At 44.4% G+C, this 19543-nt stretch overlaps 1 protein-coding gene across 3 annotated transcripts in view; it reads left to right on the top strand.

Moving 5' to 3' along the window:
- The first annotated feature begins 683 nt into the window (after positions 1-683).
- Positions 684-19543, top strand: part of KREMEN1 (kringle containing transmembrane protein 1) — a 70171-nt gene continuing 51311 nt past the window's right edge. Inside the window, exon 1 of one of the 3 annotated variants that reach the window (XM_087424007.1) lies at positions 684-861. In XM_087424007.1, coding sequence (XP_087280133.1) covers positions 765-861 — 97 coding nt within the window. In that variant the 5' untranslated portion in view covers positions 684-764. The remainder of the gene's footprint in view (positions 862-19543) is intronic. The other 2 variants (XM_087424005.1, XM_087424006.1) reach the window with 2 other exon arrangements.

Here is a 19543-nt window from a genome sequence, read left to right as displayed (position 1 = left end):
AAGGAACTCAACATTTTCGAAGTTCCTACTCTACGTGTGTAAAAGTTTCCATGCATTGCCTCATTTAGTACAACCGCTTTGGGAGTAGTTGATATAACGCCCCCATTTAACAGATAAGGAAATTGAAGTAAGAGAGCTATTTTTCCTTTAAATCTGCCCAAGGTTTTATAGGTGACCGAGTGGGATATGAACCCGGACAGGCTGAATCCAGGGTACTCGTTTTTAAACCGCTACGATGAGCCAAGCAGGGAAAAGTGGTTTGCAAACTGCTGTTCTGATTATTACCGCTGCGGTTGAGCCCCTGGGTCACGACCTGAGCGCAGGTGGAGCAGGGGTCACTGGGCTCCCGGCCCGGTCCGGTGGGCCAAACCTCGGGGTGGGGACTCGGAGGCGGGGCCCAGACCCCGCCCCTCACCTGCTGGCCCCGCCCCTCTATCGGACCAATAAAGCTCTCCGCGGGGGGCGGGCCCAGGTGAGGAGGGGGTGGGGGCGGGGCCTGGCACGTGAGTGGCAGGCGCGGCGCGCGGGCGGGGCGAGCGGGCGTGCGCAGTGGGCTCCGCTTCTCGGGCCTGGCGGCGGAGCCGGGCGGGCCCCGGGCGGCCGGGGCGGTGGCGGCTCTGGGGAGGGCGGGCCGGGGCGGGGCGGCCGGGCGGCCGGGGCGGGGCCACGCTCGAGCCCCGCGTCCCGCTCCCATGGCCGCCCCCGGCTCCCGGCGCTGCCCCCTCTCCCCCGGGCCGCGCCCCGGGGTCCCGCACTGACGGCCCATGGCGCCGCCCGCTGCCCGCCTCGCCCTGCTCTCCGCCGCCGCGCTCACGCTGGCGGTCCGGCCCGCACCCAGCCCCGGCCTCGGCCCCGGACCCGGTGAGTGAACGACCCCCGGCGCCCGCCCCGCGCGGAGCCCTCCCGGGGGGCCCAACCCCCTCGCCCCTACCTTCCGGGACCGCTTCTCCAAGCCCCTCAGCGACGGCCCTCAGGCCGGGACGCGCCCTCCGCTTCAGTCCCTCCCCGGAGCCCCCCGCCGAGCTCCTCAGCGACGCCCCCAGGCTGGGACGTCCCCTGTCTCAGGACCGGGGACCTCCTGCTCAAGTCCCCCGGGCCGGGACGCCCCCTCTGTCCCAGTGCCTCCTGGGATCTCCTCCCTAAATCCGCGACGCACCTCGGGCCGGGCCGCTCCCCCGCCCGCCCCAAGCCCCTCGGCGACACCCCCAGGCCAGGATCCCCTCCGCGAGCCTCACAACGACGCCCCCGCGCCCCCCAGCCCTGCCTCCCCTCCCACCGACACCGGCGGCCCCCCGCGCCCCCCCTGCGGGAGCGGGCGCCCGGCCCCTCTGCCCCGTCCCCGCTGCGCCCGCTGGCCCCACACTGATTTCTGCCCCTCGAGGAGTCGAGTTGACTTTCGCGCCCTGCAAGAGGCAGGTCTGGTCCCGGGACGCCCCCTCCCGACCCCCCGGGGCCGCTTTGAACTTCCCTGTGACTCAGGTGCCGCCCCAGCTTGGAGAGAGGAAGAAAGGAAGGAGCGACGGGAGACTTCTCCCCTGCAGAGCTTAGGGTGCTTATCCTGAAGGTGCAGTGCAGAGCCCCGCTTCCAGGATAGCCCCACACTTTAAACGGGGTCACCTGCTCCCCAGGCCAAGGCCAAAGCCAAGGCCAGGTCCTCCCGAGGTGGGGCCTTGGACCAGGATGGAAGCTGGGACTTTGCTTAGCTTCCCCACACACCCTTCCTTGCCGCAGAACTCTTTCCAAGTTGAAGAGCAGGCAGGAGGGCGTTGTCTGGCCCAGTTACGTTCCTCAGCAGGTTGTTTGGGTGTTGGGAATCGGGCATTAGTGAAAGAGACGGCAAGAGTTCATTACTGATTTGCCCGGAGTCGGAAAACCGGCCTCTGGTCTCTCCACCTAAAGTCACAGCCTGTGATGTTAGACAGACAGGATTTTGCTGCTGAAAGAAAACCCAGAGTTGCTTTGTTTACTTACCAACTTGGATTAGTGAAAAAGATAGGACTTGGTGTTGTCACTTACTGTGTGACCTTGGGTTGTGCCTTCAGCTCCCTGAGCTTCAGTTTCCTCATCTGTAAAGGAAGAATAATGATAACTCCCTTTCAGGGTGTTGTGAAGATTAAACGATATACTGCAGGTACCACCTCCGGGTATAGAAGGCAGTCAATAAACATATTTATTTATTTATTTATTGTGAGGAAGATCAGCCCTGAGCTAACTGCCAATCCTCCTCTTTTTTTTGCTTGTTTTTCTCGCTGAGGAAGACTGGCCCTGGGCTAACATCCATGCCCATCTTCCTCCACTTTATATGGGACGCCGCTGCAGCATGGCTTGACAAGCGGTGCGTTGGTGCGCCCGGGATCCGAACCCGGGAACCCGGGGCCGCTGCAGCGGAGCTCTTGCACTTAACCACTTGCGCCACTGGGCTGGCCCCTAAACATATTTTAATACTTTTTATAGTGCTTCACAGTTCACCACGTGCTAGACACCTCATTTGCCCTCCAAACGCTGTGAGCTTCCAGTCTGATTAATCCTTGTAAAAAAGGCAAAGCTTGGCTTTAGATGGGTAGAGGGGGGCTCTCCAAGTACTGTAAGCCTTAGGCTCAGGACATGGTTTCTGAGTGATCGGCAGCCTTCTAGGGGGTTTCTACGAAAACTTCTACAGAAGTTTGATCACTTCTACTGTTTGTGGTTATGTGAGGAATGAAGGAGGGACTTTCTGAGAGCCAGTATATGTCAACATAACTGTAACCTAGTAACCCCTCAGTTCCACTTTGCCATTTGTGTGGTCAGGATTTAATGTCCTCTACGGAGCTCTAGAGAGGTATGGGTGGAAATAGACCGCTTCCCCTTCTGGAAACGGCAGAGGAGCAGCTCTGAAACGTGTTAAGTGAGCCAACTCTGTGCTACGCTTGTTAGAAGGTGGCATCCTCTCCCTCAGGCACCTTTGCTTTGCTGGAAAGGGTCAAATGCAGCAGCTCTTAGGTAGTTTAAACCTCAGACCTTGGTGTGCTTTTATTTGGGATTTTGAGCTAGGGACAAATAAATAATCATCGTGAAATGATTTATGATAAGTGGTCCAAGTTCCCAATTCACTGAGACTCAAGAGCTCTTTTCCTACCGTCCTGGTACATCAATGCTTTTGTGACTTTTCCTCTTTAGTTCCAGAAGCAGTTTTAGGGAGATACCACATAGTCTTCAGCATCACATCCTGTCTAGAGCCTACCCACTAGTTTTTAAAATACTTTCCAATAAAAAACACGTTTTACACTGAGGATATGCCAAACTTGCCATTTTATATTTTTGATACTGTAATTTTCTCTAAAATTTTGTGGATGGAAAAAATTATTTCAGTACTTATATTCTGCACAATTTTGTAATATTTAAATTACTGGTGGTTTGCATTTTTGAATGCTGACTTTATAAAAACAGTTAGCTCATTCCCCATCAATGCTACTTCTAATTACAATGTGTAGCCAACCCCAAATGATCTCCTTTCTCCTCTTCATTCTTTCTTTGAGATTCTCTTCCTTCCTTCGCAACTGATAAGGAAGAAGATAGAAGTTAATGGTGGAATCTAGACTCCCTTTTCAAGGAGGAAGGCAGCCAGGGTCATGGGGCTCATGGGCTGTCTGAAGTGGGCTCCCATCTGGAATTTACTGACCTGCAGTGGAGAGCGGAGAGGTAGGAAGAGCACAGAAGGCTGGATGGACTTGGGCTATTTGAGTTTTCCGCCTAAGGCAAACTACCTGCTTGGGTGTTTCACTACATTTGGGGGCTCTCAGATATGCATCAACAGAGCTTCTCAACTCAGGTTACATTTGCTGTGAACAGCCTTTTATAGTTGATGTTCATTCTCCTCTAACTCCTCATCTAGAATTCATCCCATTAGCCAATAGTAGGTCTTGCCATAAAACCTATGAGTTCAGTTAACAGTGAGAGCTTCATCCTGTACAGAGCCCTGTCCCTCTTGAGGACTTCATTAATGTTAGTAGAATTACCTGTATGCAACATAGGGGCTGAGAGGAGTGAAGTGAACCTACATGCATACCAGTTACTTTTATGCTTTGAGTATTTTAAGAAACACAAAACTGTCAACACTGACCTGGTATCAAATGACTCTGATCTTTTTCTGAAAATTTGTTTTGGCCACTAGACAAAGCCATTTAAATGTTTGAGGTAGGCAATGAGACCTTTTGTAAATCTTAAAGCAAAAAGAAGTTCCATTTAGGCTCACTACTAATAAATAGCAAGTTGGTACCCTTAATATAGATATTATCAATACAGTCACTTATGATTTAGCATAGTTGGGTCAACAGCAATAAATGACGAAGATAAAATATATTGCTTTATATGGCTTCACAATATACAGATTAGGGATTTTTGATGATGAACAAAATACTATCTTTAGTTTAGAATCTTTGAGCCTGTAATGCCATCTGAGGCTCTAGATCAGGTATTGGCAAACATTTTTTGTAAAGGGCCAGACAGTAAATAATTTGGGCTTTGTGGGCCATGTACTGTCTCTGTTGCAATTACTCAACTCTTTGACTTTGTAGGGGAAAAGAAGCCATAGACAAAATGTTAATAAATGGGCGTGGCTGTGTTCCAATAAAACTTTATGGACACTGAAATTTGAATTTCATGTAATTTTTTTTGTGTGTGTGTGAGGAAGATCAGCCCTGAGCTAACATCCGTGCTAATCCTCCTCTTTTTGCTGAGGAAGACCGGCTCTGAGCTAACATCTATTGCCAATCCTCCTCCTTTTGTTCCCCAAAGCCCCAGTAGATAGTTGTATGTCATAGTTGCACATCCTTCTAGTTGCTGTATGTGGGACGTGGCCTCAGCATGGCCGGAGAAGCGGTGCGTCAGTGCGCACCTGGGATCCGAAGCCTGGGCCGCCAGTAGCGGAGCGCGCGCACTTAACCGCTAAGCCACAGGGCCGGCCCCATGTAATTTTTATACGTCACAAATATTCTTTTGATCATTTTGAACCATTTAAAGTTTTAGAAACCGTTCTTAGCTCATGGGCTGGTTAAAAACAGGCAGCGAGTCAGATTTAGCCTGCAGGCTGTACTTTGCCAGGTCCTGCTCTAGGTCCATATGTATTGATTTTTTCCAGTGTTCGCTGGTTTGGAAAGGTGACAAGGAGACTTGATTTTAGTGAATGAATGAACATTTTACCTTTTACTATTAACTAACTTTAAGAGACATATGGGAGAAATGGTTGAAATGGTAAATTTTGTGTTATGTATATTTTATCATAAATTTTTTAAAATATAAAAATATGGGGAGAAGTTCATGCACATACATTTGGATCTTTAATAAGACTTTAAAAAGAAATTCAGTATGGTTCAGTGTGCGCTACATAAAGAAAGTGCCTGCCTTGGAACTGGCCCGTGGTTTGTTCAACCACACAGATGTTGCTGGGAACGAACCGTTGAGAGATCTGTTTCTCAGAGGAGAGCCCAGGCAGCAGGTGGCACCAGCCCTGAGACATAGAAAAACAGCCAGGGGAAAAAAAAAAGCAAAGAAACTTCGATCACTTTCCTAAGCAGTTGAATTGTATTTCCATGGTTCCATCATCGTTTTTAAAGCGGCCTTTAAAAAACAACAATCTGCTTAGCATGGCTGATTATTTTGTTTTAATTAAAACATTTTTGAAAAAACAAAATGGAACATTCAAACATAGCAAGTCGATTGTGTTTGTACTGTGGAACAGTTAATGCAAAACACTTGAGAGAGGCCGGAAGTTTGGATCTGTAGCTTTTGCCTGAGTTTTTGCCCCCTGAATAAGAACAAGAGAGGAGGAAGTGAACATGTCCCTTAAAAGACTACCTATGCAGGTTTTGAGGTAAGATCTCCTCAAGCCCCCTGATGCCACTTGGCAGGTTGGTTTCTGGCTGGCTCACCGTGCAGCCTCTGAATGGGTAAGAACAATGACTGACGCTCCTTCCATATTCAGTTTGACCTTGAGAATCCGACTGGAACCGGAAAGTATTAGCCTAGGAATGGCAGCCTGAAGTCACTCTATTTTTTTTTCCCCTCTCTCTGTTGTCTTCAGTGTCTTCCTCTCAAGATGGCAGTGTTTCTTCCCCAGACCTCATCTCTGAGACATTATCCTGGATTTGGACTGAACAGGGAAAGGAAAGAGGCCGTTGTAGAAATGGCAGAAGGGTATCCATACTCCTCAAAAGTAGCCAGTCTACAGAAACTTGCCTTCTCCTCCCTAAGGAAATTTCTCCCTCCCCACGCCCCCACTTTTAATCCTCTTTCTAGGTAAACACCTCCCTAGCCTGGACTTGCACTGATTTGAAGAGGAATGAAGTTGGGTGCTAGGAAGCACCTCGCAGACAAAAGATTTTAGGTCACCTCGCATGCAAAGTCGCCTCTCTCCTTCAGTTAGAACAGGACCCTCTTGGGGCTGCCCCTCTGCTGGGCCCAGCTTCTATTTCTCTTGGCACCAATTTAATCCCTGGCAAGTCACCAAAGCATTAAACTTTTATTGTTCAATTTACCACAAGGGCGGGGCCTTGCTTCTAGTCGGCTGAGGAGGCTGCAGCTGCTTCCAAACCCAAGTGTCACACCGCATTAGCAACTTCAGACTTTGAGGGCTGGATTTCTTTCAGTTTGGTTAGATTCTTGGTTAGAACCAGAACAGTATACTCATACTCAAAGTTTGAAAGCTAGGAAATAGTAAAATCAGCATAGGCAACTTTTAAAGATGATTCAAAATGGTTGCAGCATCAGCATATAGAACTACCTCTACATGGTTTCTCTATACCTTCCAAACAGATACATTAAATGGTTGTCCGTGTTCCTTGGTGTCCTAAAGTTGGATCAAAACATGGCAACCAAGTAGTTCTTTTCTAGAATAGTAGGGATTGTTAACCAATGTCATCACAGTATTTAAATTACTTGCTGCTGTTCAATCTCTAAAAATTCATCTTCAAAGAAAATTATTGGGCTGGTAAAAATATTTTTAATAATGACCACAGAAGCCATATTTGTTTTTCTTTGATGTTCTTCCGAAGACTCTTCTGGTTTTAATCAGATTGTTCCCACATAAAATACAGTGGAAATCTACGATAATAAAATCCCTATTCCTATGTCTATGGGGAAATAAACAGGATGGGGACTGTCCTTTTAAGGGGCTTTCCCCTTCCCCTTCCCCAGACTCAAAGCCTCTATTACTGGTGGGTGTTTTGGCATCAGTTAAGGGCCTTCAATCCTTCCCTCCCTCCATGTTTTGCTCTTTCATTAAAGTGTTTCTGTTGTCTAATTATATCCTTTCAATCAAATTAGAGACTGCAGCATCTGGTGAGGGCCGTAACTGCTGCCATCTGCACCTCGTATATACAGGCCTTTTCAGCTGAGAATCACTCAACTTCCAAATGGCAGGAAGAGATTTGGAAAAAGTTTAGTTGGAAGGGAGGTTAACTTAAAAGAAACTTCTTCAAAGGCTGGGTACGACGCCCTGCTTGCTGTGATGTGTGCACTGCCATGCAGAGCTTCATTGGCTTGGCTTGCCAAAGATTCTTCTCTAGTGCTTCTGGCAGATGAAGGGTTTCTGATTGTCTTAGCTGAAATGACTAGGCCTTCTCAACCTTGTTAGGGGCTTGCAGGAGCCCAGGGCGAGCTGAAAATTTCTCTGTTGAGAAGAATCTTTTGTTATATAATCACTAGTTAATGGATATGACACTTTCTGGTTATTTGACATTTCTTCTAATTCAGTGGTTTCAACTGGAGGAGATTTTGCCCCCAGGGGACATTTAGCAATACCTGGATACATTTTGTGTGTGTGTGTGTGTGTGTGTGAGGAAGATCAGCCCTGAGCTAACATCCGTGCTAATCCTCCTCTTTTTGCTGAGGACGACTGGCTCTGAGCTAACATCTATTGCCAATCCTCCTCCTTTTTTTTTTCCGCCCCAAAGCCCCAGTAGATAGTTGTATGTCATAGTTGCACATGCTTCTAGTTGCTGTATGTGGGACGCGGCCTCAGCACGGCCGGAGAAGCGGTGTGTCGGTGTGCGCCTGGGATCCGAACCCAGGCCGCCAGTAGCGGAGCGCGCACACTTAACTGCTAAGCCACCGGGCGGGCCCCTGGATACGTTTTTGATGGTCACAACTTGGGGTAGGGTAGAGTATGCTACTGGCATCTGTCGAGTAGAGGCCAGGGAGGCTGCTAAACATCCTAGAATGCACAGGACAGCCCCACAACAAAGAATTATCTGGCCCGAAATGTGCTGAGGATGAAAAACTCTGTCCTAATTGTATTCTTTTGTCCCTCCCTTCACTGTGGCCTGGGAGTAGGCAACTCTGATCAGCATCTTTTTTCACTCTTAATAAAGTAGACACTTTATTATCCATATCTAAGCTCCTTAAGCATTTCTGTGAACAGTGTTTCAGAAACCTTAATGGAGCGAGGAAGCCTGTGATTCACTGTATGTTTCTACTATCTCTAGACTAAGATTGCCAAATTAAACACAGGACACTCAGTTAAATTTGAATTTCAGATAAACAGTAATTTTTTTGTATAAGTCTGTCTCATGCAATATTTGGGAATACTTATCTTAAAAAATTATTCTTTGTGTATCTGAGATTCAAATTTAACTGGGCATCCTGTATTTTCATGTGCTAAATCTGCCAGTCCTACTCTAGATCCATGAGACATTACATGAAACTTTAAACCTTTGACTATCAAATCAATCTGTTGCCACTGTCTGCCTTTATTGCTCTGGGTGGCTAGAGATGACGGCACTGCTTGTTCCTGTTAATAAGTCTGTGCTACACTGAGTCTTTCCTTCTGCCCAAATCTGTCTCCCTGGCCAGAACTTCTGAAACTTGTCTCTTGAGTCATATTTTTATCTTGGGACCAACTAACAAGTGCTTATCAAATGCCTACTGTATGCCCAGCATCTCTGACTAGGACTCATCCCTGTGCCAGTTCATAGAAGACTACAACTTTGTTACTTCAGGTTTTACTTTAAAGATGTGCTCTAGGGATACGCTGTCTACTTGGCAGTCAGCTCCCCACTCAAGAACTCTTGTATTATTTGGCCATCCTATATCAACCAAGGGAAGCTAAATAGCCCAGAGCCTGGCTTCCATGGAACATTGGCTGCCCTCCAGGACTCCATTATTGGGGAACTTTCTTGCCATCTGAAATTAAAAATAGGGCACAGGCAATACTCATGAAACTTGTCCAGAAGCTTATTATATCAGTTTATTTTGTCTCCTGTTAGACTGATTGAAAGCTTCAGACAGTGTGAAATAGGGTTGCTTAAGAGATGGTGAGTCAAAGTGTAGATTTGAGCCAGGTATCTGCTGCTTAAAGCAGACTCAGAATATAAAGATGTAGATTCATGACAAAGGGGGTTGATTATTCTCTATTACAAATGGCTTCACCACAGATTTCCTTTAAATAGCAGATTCCCCTGGTTTAAATAGCAAGTATTTGATTTTCAAATACTTTATTTACATAAACTTTCCTGGAACGTCTCACAGCTCATTGCTAGGTAAGTCATGATTGCTAGCTTAGAGGCATAAATTGGTGAGGAAGCCCAGGGCACTCTGAATATGTCTGTAAGGGTTTTTTCCCCCCTTGCTCCCCATACACCTGCTTCCCTCATTCAACTAACATTTGCCAGGCACATCCTGTGTGGTCTGTAGTTGCTGAAGATATGAAGACGAGTGAGATGCTCAAGAAACTCACGGACTAGTGGAAGCAGGGCCGGGTGCTTCTCGAGCAGTTACAGTTCAAGGTGAGCAAGTCTTACAAGAGCTGTGGTAGCAGGCACTGTGGGACTTATTTTAGAGCCCATTGGTTCTATATGCGTATAGTGCTGTCTGTTCTAGACCCTGAGCTTTCAAATAGTGCTCCATCTTTTGTCTTGTTTTTTTGTTTCCTTTAGAGTTGACTTATAATGCACTGAGTTATTGTCCATCAGGGAACTGGACTTTGAGCTTTAAAACATCTTATGCTTCCTGTTTCCTTATGTGAAAACTATTTCTAGTGTGAACTTTTTTTTCAAGATTGAAGTAGATCCGTTTGTACTGAAATATTTTACTGAGAGAGATATCATCACCAAAGTGTGATAGAATATGTTCTGGTGGTATTGGCAGTAAAATCCATGGTTAATTAATGAGATTAATTAATTAGAGTTCTGCTGAGCCAGTGATTTCTAACTAATGAGTGGGTCCATTCTTTAACTGAGGCTTGGCCTGATCTCTCTATCTATGTTATAGAGCTGGATTCTTTCTCAAAAACGATCTTTTGGTCTTCAGTTTGATGGTTGTATGTGTTTATAATATCCCAAATGATAAATAAATTCAATAAATTCCTACTGCACATTCATGGTGACTATTCCTGGCAAAACCATGTGTACTTCACAGTGACAACCATAGCATGTTTTCCAGTGGGTCCTGCCTGGATGGGAGTAGAACATATTCAAGATGAGAGCCAGGTGGGAAGAGTGGTACCCAACCAGCACTGCATTCTAGGCCTTCTCTGCCTCAAGAATTACTATTTTTCAAAATTTTTTATAACAAATAATAAAGACTCCTCTCTGAAGTGTTTTCATGGATCTTCTGAATTTTAACCTCTGGCCTATGTTTACTATAGGTTCAGTTTTTCTTGGAATAGTCTTTTAAGTAGTTAAATATTTCATCTATTAATAGGGATGAATAAACTGGAGATTCAAATAGAAAACCCCAAGTACCCTTCCAAAGGTATAACTTCTTTTGTTAAAATAGCTCTGAGAAGCATGGCCTTTTCTTCTGTTACTGTTTTTAAGGACACTGTTTCCTTGAATGAAAAGGAAGATCTAAAAGATATATATATATTTTTTTTAATGATGTTGGGTTTTATTTTGTTTTGTTTTCTTTTTTTTTTTGTTTGAGGAAGATCAGCCCTGAGCTAACATCCATGCCAATCTTCCTCTTTTTGCTGAGGAAGACCGGCTCTGAGCTAACATCTGTTGCCAATCCTCCTCCTTTTTTTCCCCAAAGCCCCAGCAGATAGTTGTATGTCATAGCTGCACATCCTTCTAGTTGCTGTATGTGGGACACGGCCTCAGCATGGCCGGAGAAGTGGTGTGTCGGTGCGCACCTGGGATCCGAACCCGGACCGCCAGCAGCGGAGCATGTGCGCTTAACCGCTAAGCCACGGGGCCGGCCCTAAATGATATTTTAAAGAGAAAACTACTGATAAAAAATTATAGTGATTATTTTTGTGGTGATTATACTTTGGGCAAAAGTACAGCTTGTTCTGTGGTCATTTGAACTATTAATACGGAGTCCAGGAACATGATACGTGAATGTCTATCTTGATTTTAGATGACTGAATTTATGGCTGGTTAAGTTTGTTTATAGTTCTTGAAAAGAAGCTAAGATAGATTAATTGTAAAGCAACATGTTGGTAACTATTTTCAACATGTCCTTTAAAAAAATTTTATTATGGGAAATTTAGAACACATGCAGGATAGAAGAGTATAAGGAAATTGCCTGTATCCATCTCCCAGCTTCCACGATTATTAACCATGGCCAATATTATTTCATTTATTACTCAATTTTATTTCATTCATTTGTGCCCCCTTCCTTCTCCCAACTAGATTATTTTGTAACAAATCTCAGATATCATATCTCATCTGTAACTATTTCAGTTTGTATCTCTAAATGATAACCCTTTTCAAGAACATAGTAACGGTACCATTACCATGATCACACCTAGAAAAATTAACAATAGTTCTTTAATATCATCGAATATCTAGTCAGTGATCAGTGTTTAAATTTCCCTGATTGTCTCATTAGTGTGTTTTACAGTTCAAATCAGGATCTAAGCAAGGTACGTTTAGGTGATGTGACTCTTAGGTCTCTATTAATCTATAGGTTTCCCCTCTATTTCTTTTTTCCTTACAGTTAATTGTTGAAGATGTAGTTTGTTCTAAGCAAAAACAGTGCTTAAGTGCCTCTTCAGAGGGAGCGCCTGCATAGGAGGTGAGGTATTTTTTTATGGTAGAATTCTCACTTCCATTAGAGAAACATGTAGAATTAGAGAATTTTAAGCCTGGAAGAGATTTTTAGCCATCAGTTCTTTCCAGTCACATCATCCCAGACTTTTGAACCTCAGTTCTATTTTGTTAGAATCCTGAAATTAGAGTTTAGATTGAAGGGACATTGAGACCATCTGGCTCGAATCCCCTCATCTCACAGGTGAAGAAACGGAGGCGCAAAGTGTCCAGGTGATTTGAGCAAGCCATACAGTGTCAGCTACTTATCTGGTGTCATTTCCTTTTTATTTCAGGGATTCTCAATATGTACTATGTGTGTAGAAGATCCAACCCCCTCCATACTACCCTCTTTCTAATCTAGACCTGATAACCTTCCTCCATGTAATCATGGGAATCACTTTTCTTGGGGAGCCATTATTAAAGACTGGAGAGTGACTTCTCATAGCCTCAGCTGTGTTGGGGTGGGGAAAAAGTTGGGAACCGCTGCCTTCCCAGGGCCGTGGGCCTCTTTACTACAGGGTCCTACGCAACTGAAGTAAGCATTCATGTAGTGCTTTTGAGTGTCTGAGGGCAAAGGCAATTTTGCCCAGGAGCATAGGCTTTGCTGATGTACCTATGAGTTCCAGATGTGTTGTGCAAACATTTGACAACGCCGTTGTGTTGCCCTCTAAATATTAAAAGGAGCTTTTTCCGCCTAAGCCCTGTATTTCTATAATCTACCCAACTACCAAATTTTATAGACATCTTTAAAAGAACAGAAGATATTCCCATTGGAAAATGTTTTCTGCCATCTTATTTTAATTGAATGTAATGTTTATTGATTCATGTTGATTCCAAACTAGGCTAAAACCAGCCAGATTCTTCCAACATAGGATCAATAGAGATGCTGAGTGGTTCTATGTAGAACAGAGACTTAACTTTGATGGATTAAAACAGTGCCTCTCACACACATCACATGTAGAGATCCAACTAGTAATTCTACTGAAAACTAGGAATATTCTAGACTCAATATGAGAAAAGTATTCTGTTTCTCAATAGTGTGGTTTCAGACAAATTGTGTGATTTGGAATAACCTAGTTATAGAGCTTCATTGAGAACATACTCTTCTACTTTATTATATCTTAATAGAATGTCTTTTTTTTTTTTTTTTTTTAAAGATTTTATTTATTTATTTTTCCCCCAAAGCCCCAGTACATAGTTGTGTGTCATAGCTGCACATCCTTCTAGTTGCTGTATGTGGGACGCGGCCTCAGCATGGCTGGAGGAGTGGTGCCTCGGTGCGCACCCGGGATCCGAACCCGGGCCGCCGGCAGCGGAGCGCACGCACTTAACCGCTAAGCCACGGGGCCGGCCCTAGAATGTCTTTTTTAACTGCTGCTTTCCTACCACTGTCTCATATATGTCAAGTTTTAATTATTTGAAAAGAACACCTTGTGGGGCCGGCGTGGTGGCGTAGTGGTTAAGTTCGTGTGCTCCACTTCAGCGGCGTGGGGTTCACGGGTTTGGATCTCGGGCACAGACCTATGCGCTGCTTATCAAGCCATGCTGTGGCAGGTGTCCCACATATAAGGTACAGGAAGATGGGCACGGATGTTAGCCCAGGACCAATCTTCCTCAGCAAAAAGAGGAGGATTGGCAACAGATATTAGCTCAGGGCTAGTCTTCCTCACCAAAAAAAAAAAAGAAAAGAACACCTCGTTATAATTTTAAACATGAACTTGAAAAATGCAGTACATATACAAGCTGGCAGAGTTAAATTGCTTGGGACTCTATTAACTTGGCATTTTCCTCACTTATAATAAGTACGAATATTGAATTATGTGATTCTAGTAACATGTATAAACAAAGATGTTTCATCACATTTACAGTTGAAATTTTGATTAAGAAAAACCTGTTTGCTCCATTATTCCTTTTTTTCTTACCTCTTGTTTATTGAATGCTAGGATTCAACGTAAGGTTCAAACCATATATATTTTTTCTATCCTGATGGTATCCTGATAACTGTAAACAGAATTGTAGTACGATGACGTGCCTGTCACTCATGTTATATTGCCTTTTATCACTAAGTATTTTTATGGACCAGAATAAACTATGTGATCATGATGGTTATAGTACTTTAAAATTTCTAATAAAGTTTATTTTAAAAACTTTATAATTACATAATAATAATTTATTGGGTACCTACTGTTTGCTAGGTATTTTACTTGCACATTCTCCAATTCTTCTAATTACGCTGAGCTATAGATAATCTAATCTCCCATTTTACAAGTAAAGAAACTGAGGCTCAAAAAAGTTAGCTGAGTACCTGTAGCTTGTAAACCATGAAGCTGGGGTCTGACTCCAGCCCTTAATATGCTCTTTCCATCCTGTACCACATTGTTGCTAGAAGTTTTCCACGTAGAAAAGTGTTTGATTTGATTTAAACTATTTCATAGCCCTTGAAATTAAATACTCAATCCTATAAAGTTCTGTGTGTGTGTGTGTGTGTGTATTCTGTAGATATCAGTTATTCAGCAGGTCCTTAACTTAGAGTTAATGGATCTTGGGCTGCATAGAACGGCTTCAGGGGCTCCATGAACACTTCTGGAATTGTAAAGTGTTGTGTGTATGATATTTGTCTGGGGAGTGGGTCCCTTTCTTTCAACCGATTCTCCAAGAGGTCTGTGTGTGTACCTAAAATGATTAGGACTCCTGATCTACTCACCCCCCCTCATTTCAGAGCTAAAGAAACTTGAGTTGCCAAAAGGATGTGCTGTGTGCAAAGGCAGCAGACACCGGCCAAATCAGAGCCAGAGCAGAGCAGGGCTTTCGCTGGTCAGTGTTCTTCCCTGACCGTGAGCACATTTCCCGTCCTGACAGAAAGGTGATGCTAACCTCTGCAGTCAGACAGCCATGTTAGTGAGAGTCCAGGCTTCTTCCCTGCTCTATACGTTCTCCCTTTACGAGGTGCAAGCTGCAACTCTCCATTCCAGTGTGTGCAATTAATAAACTGTTAAATGATTGCCCATTAAATCATTAGGTAGACTGACTTTGAGAATTATAATGTGGAAAATATATTTGGAAATATCTCTAAGTCTTCTACAGGTCATGCCTCTAAATTAATTGAAATCTTCAAATAATGTTACATACAGCATGTGATCATGTGAGATCCTATGGATTTTGAGGTATAAATATCAAAGTTTAAAATATATATGCTATTATGTCCATCAGTCTTTTCTTTATACTCAACTCTTCTAAATTCCAAGCATAATGAACAATAATAGTTTTATGAGAGAAAACTCCAGCTAGCTTTTATTCGCCACGAAGGAGTATTGAGCTTTCACCCAAATGTAGTCTTTGCCCTCAGATCTTACTACTATGAGAATGACCTCCAGGCCTTCATATAGTAGCAGGTCCTACAGAAAACGGTCTGCACAAAACCATTTGCTCGAGATTCTCAGCTGAGGATTTGTATACCTAATATGATTCTACTTATCTCAAGGGAATTTCAATAAAATTAGCATCTCTAACTTTTAAAATAAATGCCATATGCCATACTTTGGAGGATTTTGGTTATGGGGAAAGGATAAGGAATTACTAACTTAGAAAGGTAGAATTAATCCCCTGAGTGCTTCGATGCCAGCTTTGAAAATTTCCATCAAGGAAGTTTCCTGCTGTATTACTAAGTTTCTATCAGGCTTATGTTTAACTTAAGGGCTGTTTTCATTCAATCCCCAAAACAAAAGATTTGGAGTTTTCCAATGGAGAGGTAGAGTCAGAGATGAATTCTGTGAAATAATTGGGATCTAGCTAGAGAAGACAGGGAGGAAATAAAGTTTCCTCAGTTTTCGCAGTTTATTACTCCTTCCTTCTTGAAACGTCGTCTCCCAGGCTTCCAAGACCCATACACTGTCTTAGCTTTTCTCCTTTCTTCCAGGCTGCATTTTCTCAGTCATCCTTGCCAGGCCCTCCTCCTTCCAAGCCTGAAATGTTGAAGGGCCCCAGGGCTCAGCCCCAGATGTCTTCTTTCTCCACACGCGGTAATCCTGTTCTCTTTACACATAAATACGATTACTGCCACATTTCTAGCTCCAGCCTCAGCCTCTTTCGTCAACTCCAGGCTCATCTAGCCATCTACTTACTCTATATCTCTATCCAGTTTTCTGAAAAGTGTCTCAAACTTAACCCATCCAAAACAAAACCCTTGATTCCACCCCAAGACACTCTGCCCCTCTTGGATCCTCCCCATTGTCATAAGTGGCATCACCACTCACCCAGTTGCTCAGGCCCAAATCCTTGATATTGTACCTGACTCTTCTTTCACTCAGACCCTGTATTCAACCCCCCAGCAAATACTTTTGGCTCTACCTTCAAAATACATCCAGAATCCGGCCGCTTCTCACCACCCTTCAGCTACCAGCCTGGTCCAGGCCCTACTTCTTTCTAGCCCGTCCTTTTTCAGTAACCACCTAACTGGTCTTGCTGCTGAGTTCTTGCCTCTCTCCAGTTCTTCCTCCACCCAGCTAGACAGTTCTATTAAAAGATAAGTCAGATCATGTCATTGCTCTGCTCAGAGCCCTTCAGTGCTTCCCCTCACACTTAGAACAAAAGCCAAAATCTAGTTTATATGACACTCAAGACCTTACATGTCTTGGCCTTGCCTCGTCTTCCTCTTCATTTCCCACCCACCCTTCCCTGCACACTCGCCCTGCTCCAGGCAGGTCAGAGGAGCTGCCTTACAGTTACCCAAACCTGCCAAGCACATTGCTGCTTGCAGGGGGTTTGCATTGCTGTGCCCTCTGCGGGCAATGCTCTTCCCATGTCATTTATGTGGTTTGCTTCCTCCTTTCATCCTCATCTCTGCTCACATGTCTCCTCTTCTCCAGGCCTTTCCTGACCCACCTTATCTAAAAGAGAACCTCCACCATTCACTCTCCATCCCCGTACTCCATTTTTCTTTTTAGCGCTTCTCACTATCTGATGTTAATTTTGATTGGTTTATTATGAGCAGGTCTCTCCTGTTAGCATGTAAGCTCCGTGAGTACAGAGTATTCACCACTATAGCTCTACTGCTGTGAACAGTGCCAGACACTTAGTAAGTATTGAATAAATATTTGTTGAATGAATTAATGAATAATATCCTAGACATTAGATCTTTTGCCTTTGTTCCTTCTTTCACTGAATGCATGAATATACAGCTAGCCATGTGATATTTTATTTTTTATTGGGTTAAGCCACTCCTTGCTTATTTAGCCAAAGCTTATGTCAGTTTCATAACAGTAGAAAATAAGGGAGGCAGGGTCCTCATTACCTAGTACACACCCTAGTACTCTGTTGACATTAAGATGCACACATAACTTTAATCCAGAAGAAGTGTGTTTTTCTTGCTCTTTTCTACAACTGACATGCACTGGGCAAGTCTGTTCAAAAAATAATCATAAAATCTAGTACACTGCCTCAGTTTCCCTAGTGTATCTGAGAACAAGATTGGGTCTGGGAGAAACAGACTAAAGCAAATAAGCCTACACTTTCCCATTCCCTCTCTCAGATGCCACCTCATCCTATTCATGAGAACTGACACAGTGTGGATGGCTGCCACATTCTTTTGTATTACAAATCCAGTCATCTGAGCCTCTGGGGACACGACCACACCGCCCTGTCTGTTGCTGAGGCTTTCCGTTGCTTAGCCTGTGTTTCTGGCTCCTGGGCCACTCCTCAACCACTTTTGATAGGAGAAAAAGATGTATTAACACATAGCAATTAAAATTCTAGCAGTTGGCAAAGATTGGCTTGATGTTCTTAGAATCATCTAGTGTGGTGGTTTCTTTTTTTTTTTTTTTTTAAAGATTTTATTTATTTATTTTTTCCCCCCAAAACCCCAGTAGATAGTTGTATGTCATAGCTGTACATCCTTCTAGTTGCTGTATGTGGGACACGGCCTCAGCATGGCCAGAGAAGCGGTGCGTCGGTGCGCGCCCAGGATCCGAACCTGGGCCACCAGCAGCAGAGGGCGTGCACTTAACCGCTAAGCCACGGGACCGGCCCAGTGTGGTGGTTTCTAAACCTAATTACTTAACAGAATCACCTGGGCAACTTTTTGGAAATACAGGTTCCCAGGTCCCATTCTGACCCTGGGGTTGGGATAGGGCTCTGGTATGGCACACACGCACACAGTCTCTCTCTCTCTCCCTCCCTCTTTCTCTCTTTCTAGCAGATTATATATATTCCTAGTGATAATAAGTGCTATGAAGCAAACAAATGAAGGGCAGAAAAATAAGAGTGGAGATTGTGGGGAAGGGTTTTCTGAGGAGGTAGCATTTGGTCTGTGATGGGAAGTTTTAGGAGAAAAGCACTTCGGGCAGGAAATAGTGTGGTGTGTTTACAGAATTAAAAGCAGACCAGTGTGACTGGAGCACAGCAAGTGACTAGGGGAAGAGCTCCGAGTGCGGTGGGAGAGAGGGCCTGGGACCACATCACAGAGGCTTTGCAGACAAGGATGAAGGGTTTGGGTTTTGTTCCCAGTGCTCACATTTTCCTGAGAACTTTGAGGCCTGTGTGGAGAATGGATTGCAGGAGCACAGCAGTGGAAGCTGTGAGACCTGAGCAAGGCTGTACTGTGATAGTGAATGGGACTCAAGTGGTGGCATCCAAGATGGAGAGGAGAGGGTGGTTTCAAGGTGTATATTTTAAGAAAGTCAACAAGACTTGCTGATGAGTGGGATGTGGAGTGGGAGAGAGGATAGCGAAAGAAGGATGATGCTGAAGGGGTTCTATTAGAGACAATATGGGGTATGGTTGAGTGCCCCAGTTCCCTCATCTGTAAAATGGGAGTATTAAGGGACTTTCCGACTGGATAGCTGGTGAGTTATTTGTAAAGCACTTAGAGCAGAGCTTGGCACACAGTAAAACACTATGTAAGCATTAGTGGTGATGTGGATGATGGTGATTCGTCCAAGGTTGCACGGCTGGTCAGCAGCAGGTCTAGGATGAGAAGCCAGAGGTTAGCCTCTTGGGTCAGCGTATTTTATGCTACACTGAGATGCCTCCTCAATTATCTTTGAACTTTTTTATTTATGCAGACTCTTGGTAGAGAATTTGGTCGTTATGGTACATGATGAGTATCACTTATTGTAACATATGAATGTTGCACCAAACACGATGAATTGCTAGGGTGTTCTGTGCAGCCTGGAATTCCAGGTTATTTCAGCTGTCCATAAAACCGTGCTATTCCAGACAAAACACAGGGCCCAGAATAGTGGTACGAAGTGGGTACAGGAAGAGAGATGGTCTGTGGATAGATTTTAAATATTAAAAGAAATATCTTCCAGAATATAGATGTACTCATGTTGTGCACATGCTTAGGCTGGAGTAGGCACATGCACTGCAACAGGAGATGGTGTTAAGAGTCCTTCAGACCGGAAGTCATAGGTCAGTGCATGCCAGGAGAGGGAAAGAAATAAAGCTCAGAATGTTAGTGTAACTCCCCTGGATTGTCAGGCTCCTAGTGATGTGTCTTAAAGAAGTGTTTGAAGTGCTTCTATCTGTCAGTTTCAACTAAG

This window comes from Ceratotherium simum, chromosome 35 (assembly GCF_057802395.1).
Source record: "Ceratotherium simum simum isolate JZ-2026a chromosome 35, ASM5780239v1, whole genome shotgun sequence".
Taxonomy (NCBI): domain Eukaryota; kingdom Metazoa; phylum Chordata; class Mammalia; order Perissodactyla; family Rhinocerotidae; genus Ceratotherium; species Ceratotherium simum.
Note: the sequence above shows the minus strand (reverse complement) of the source record. Positions and strands in the feature narration are given on the sequence as shown.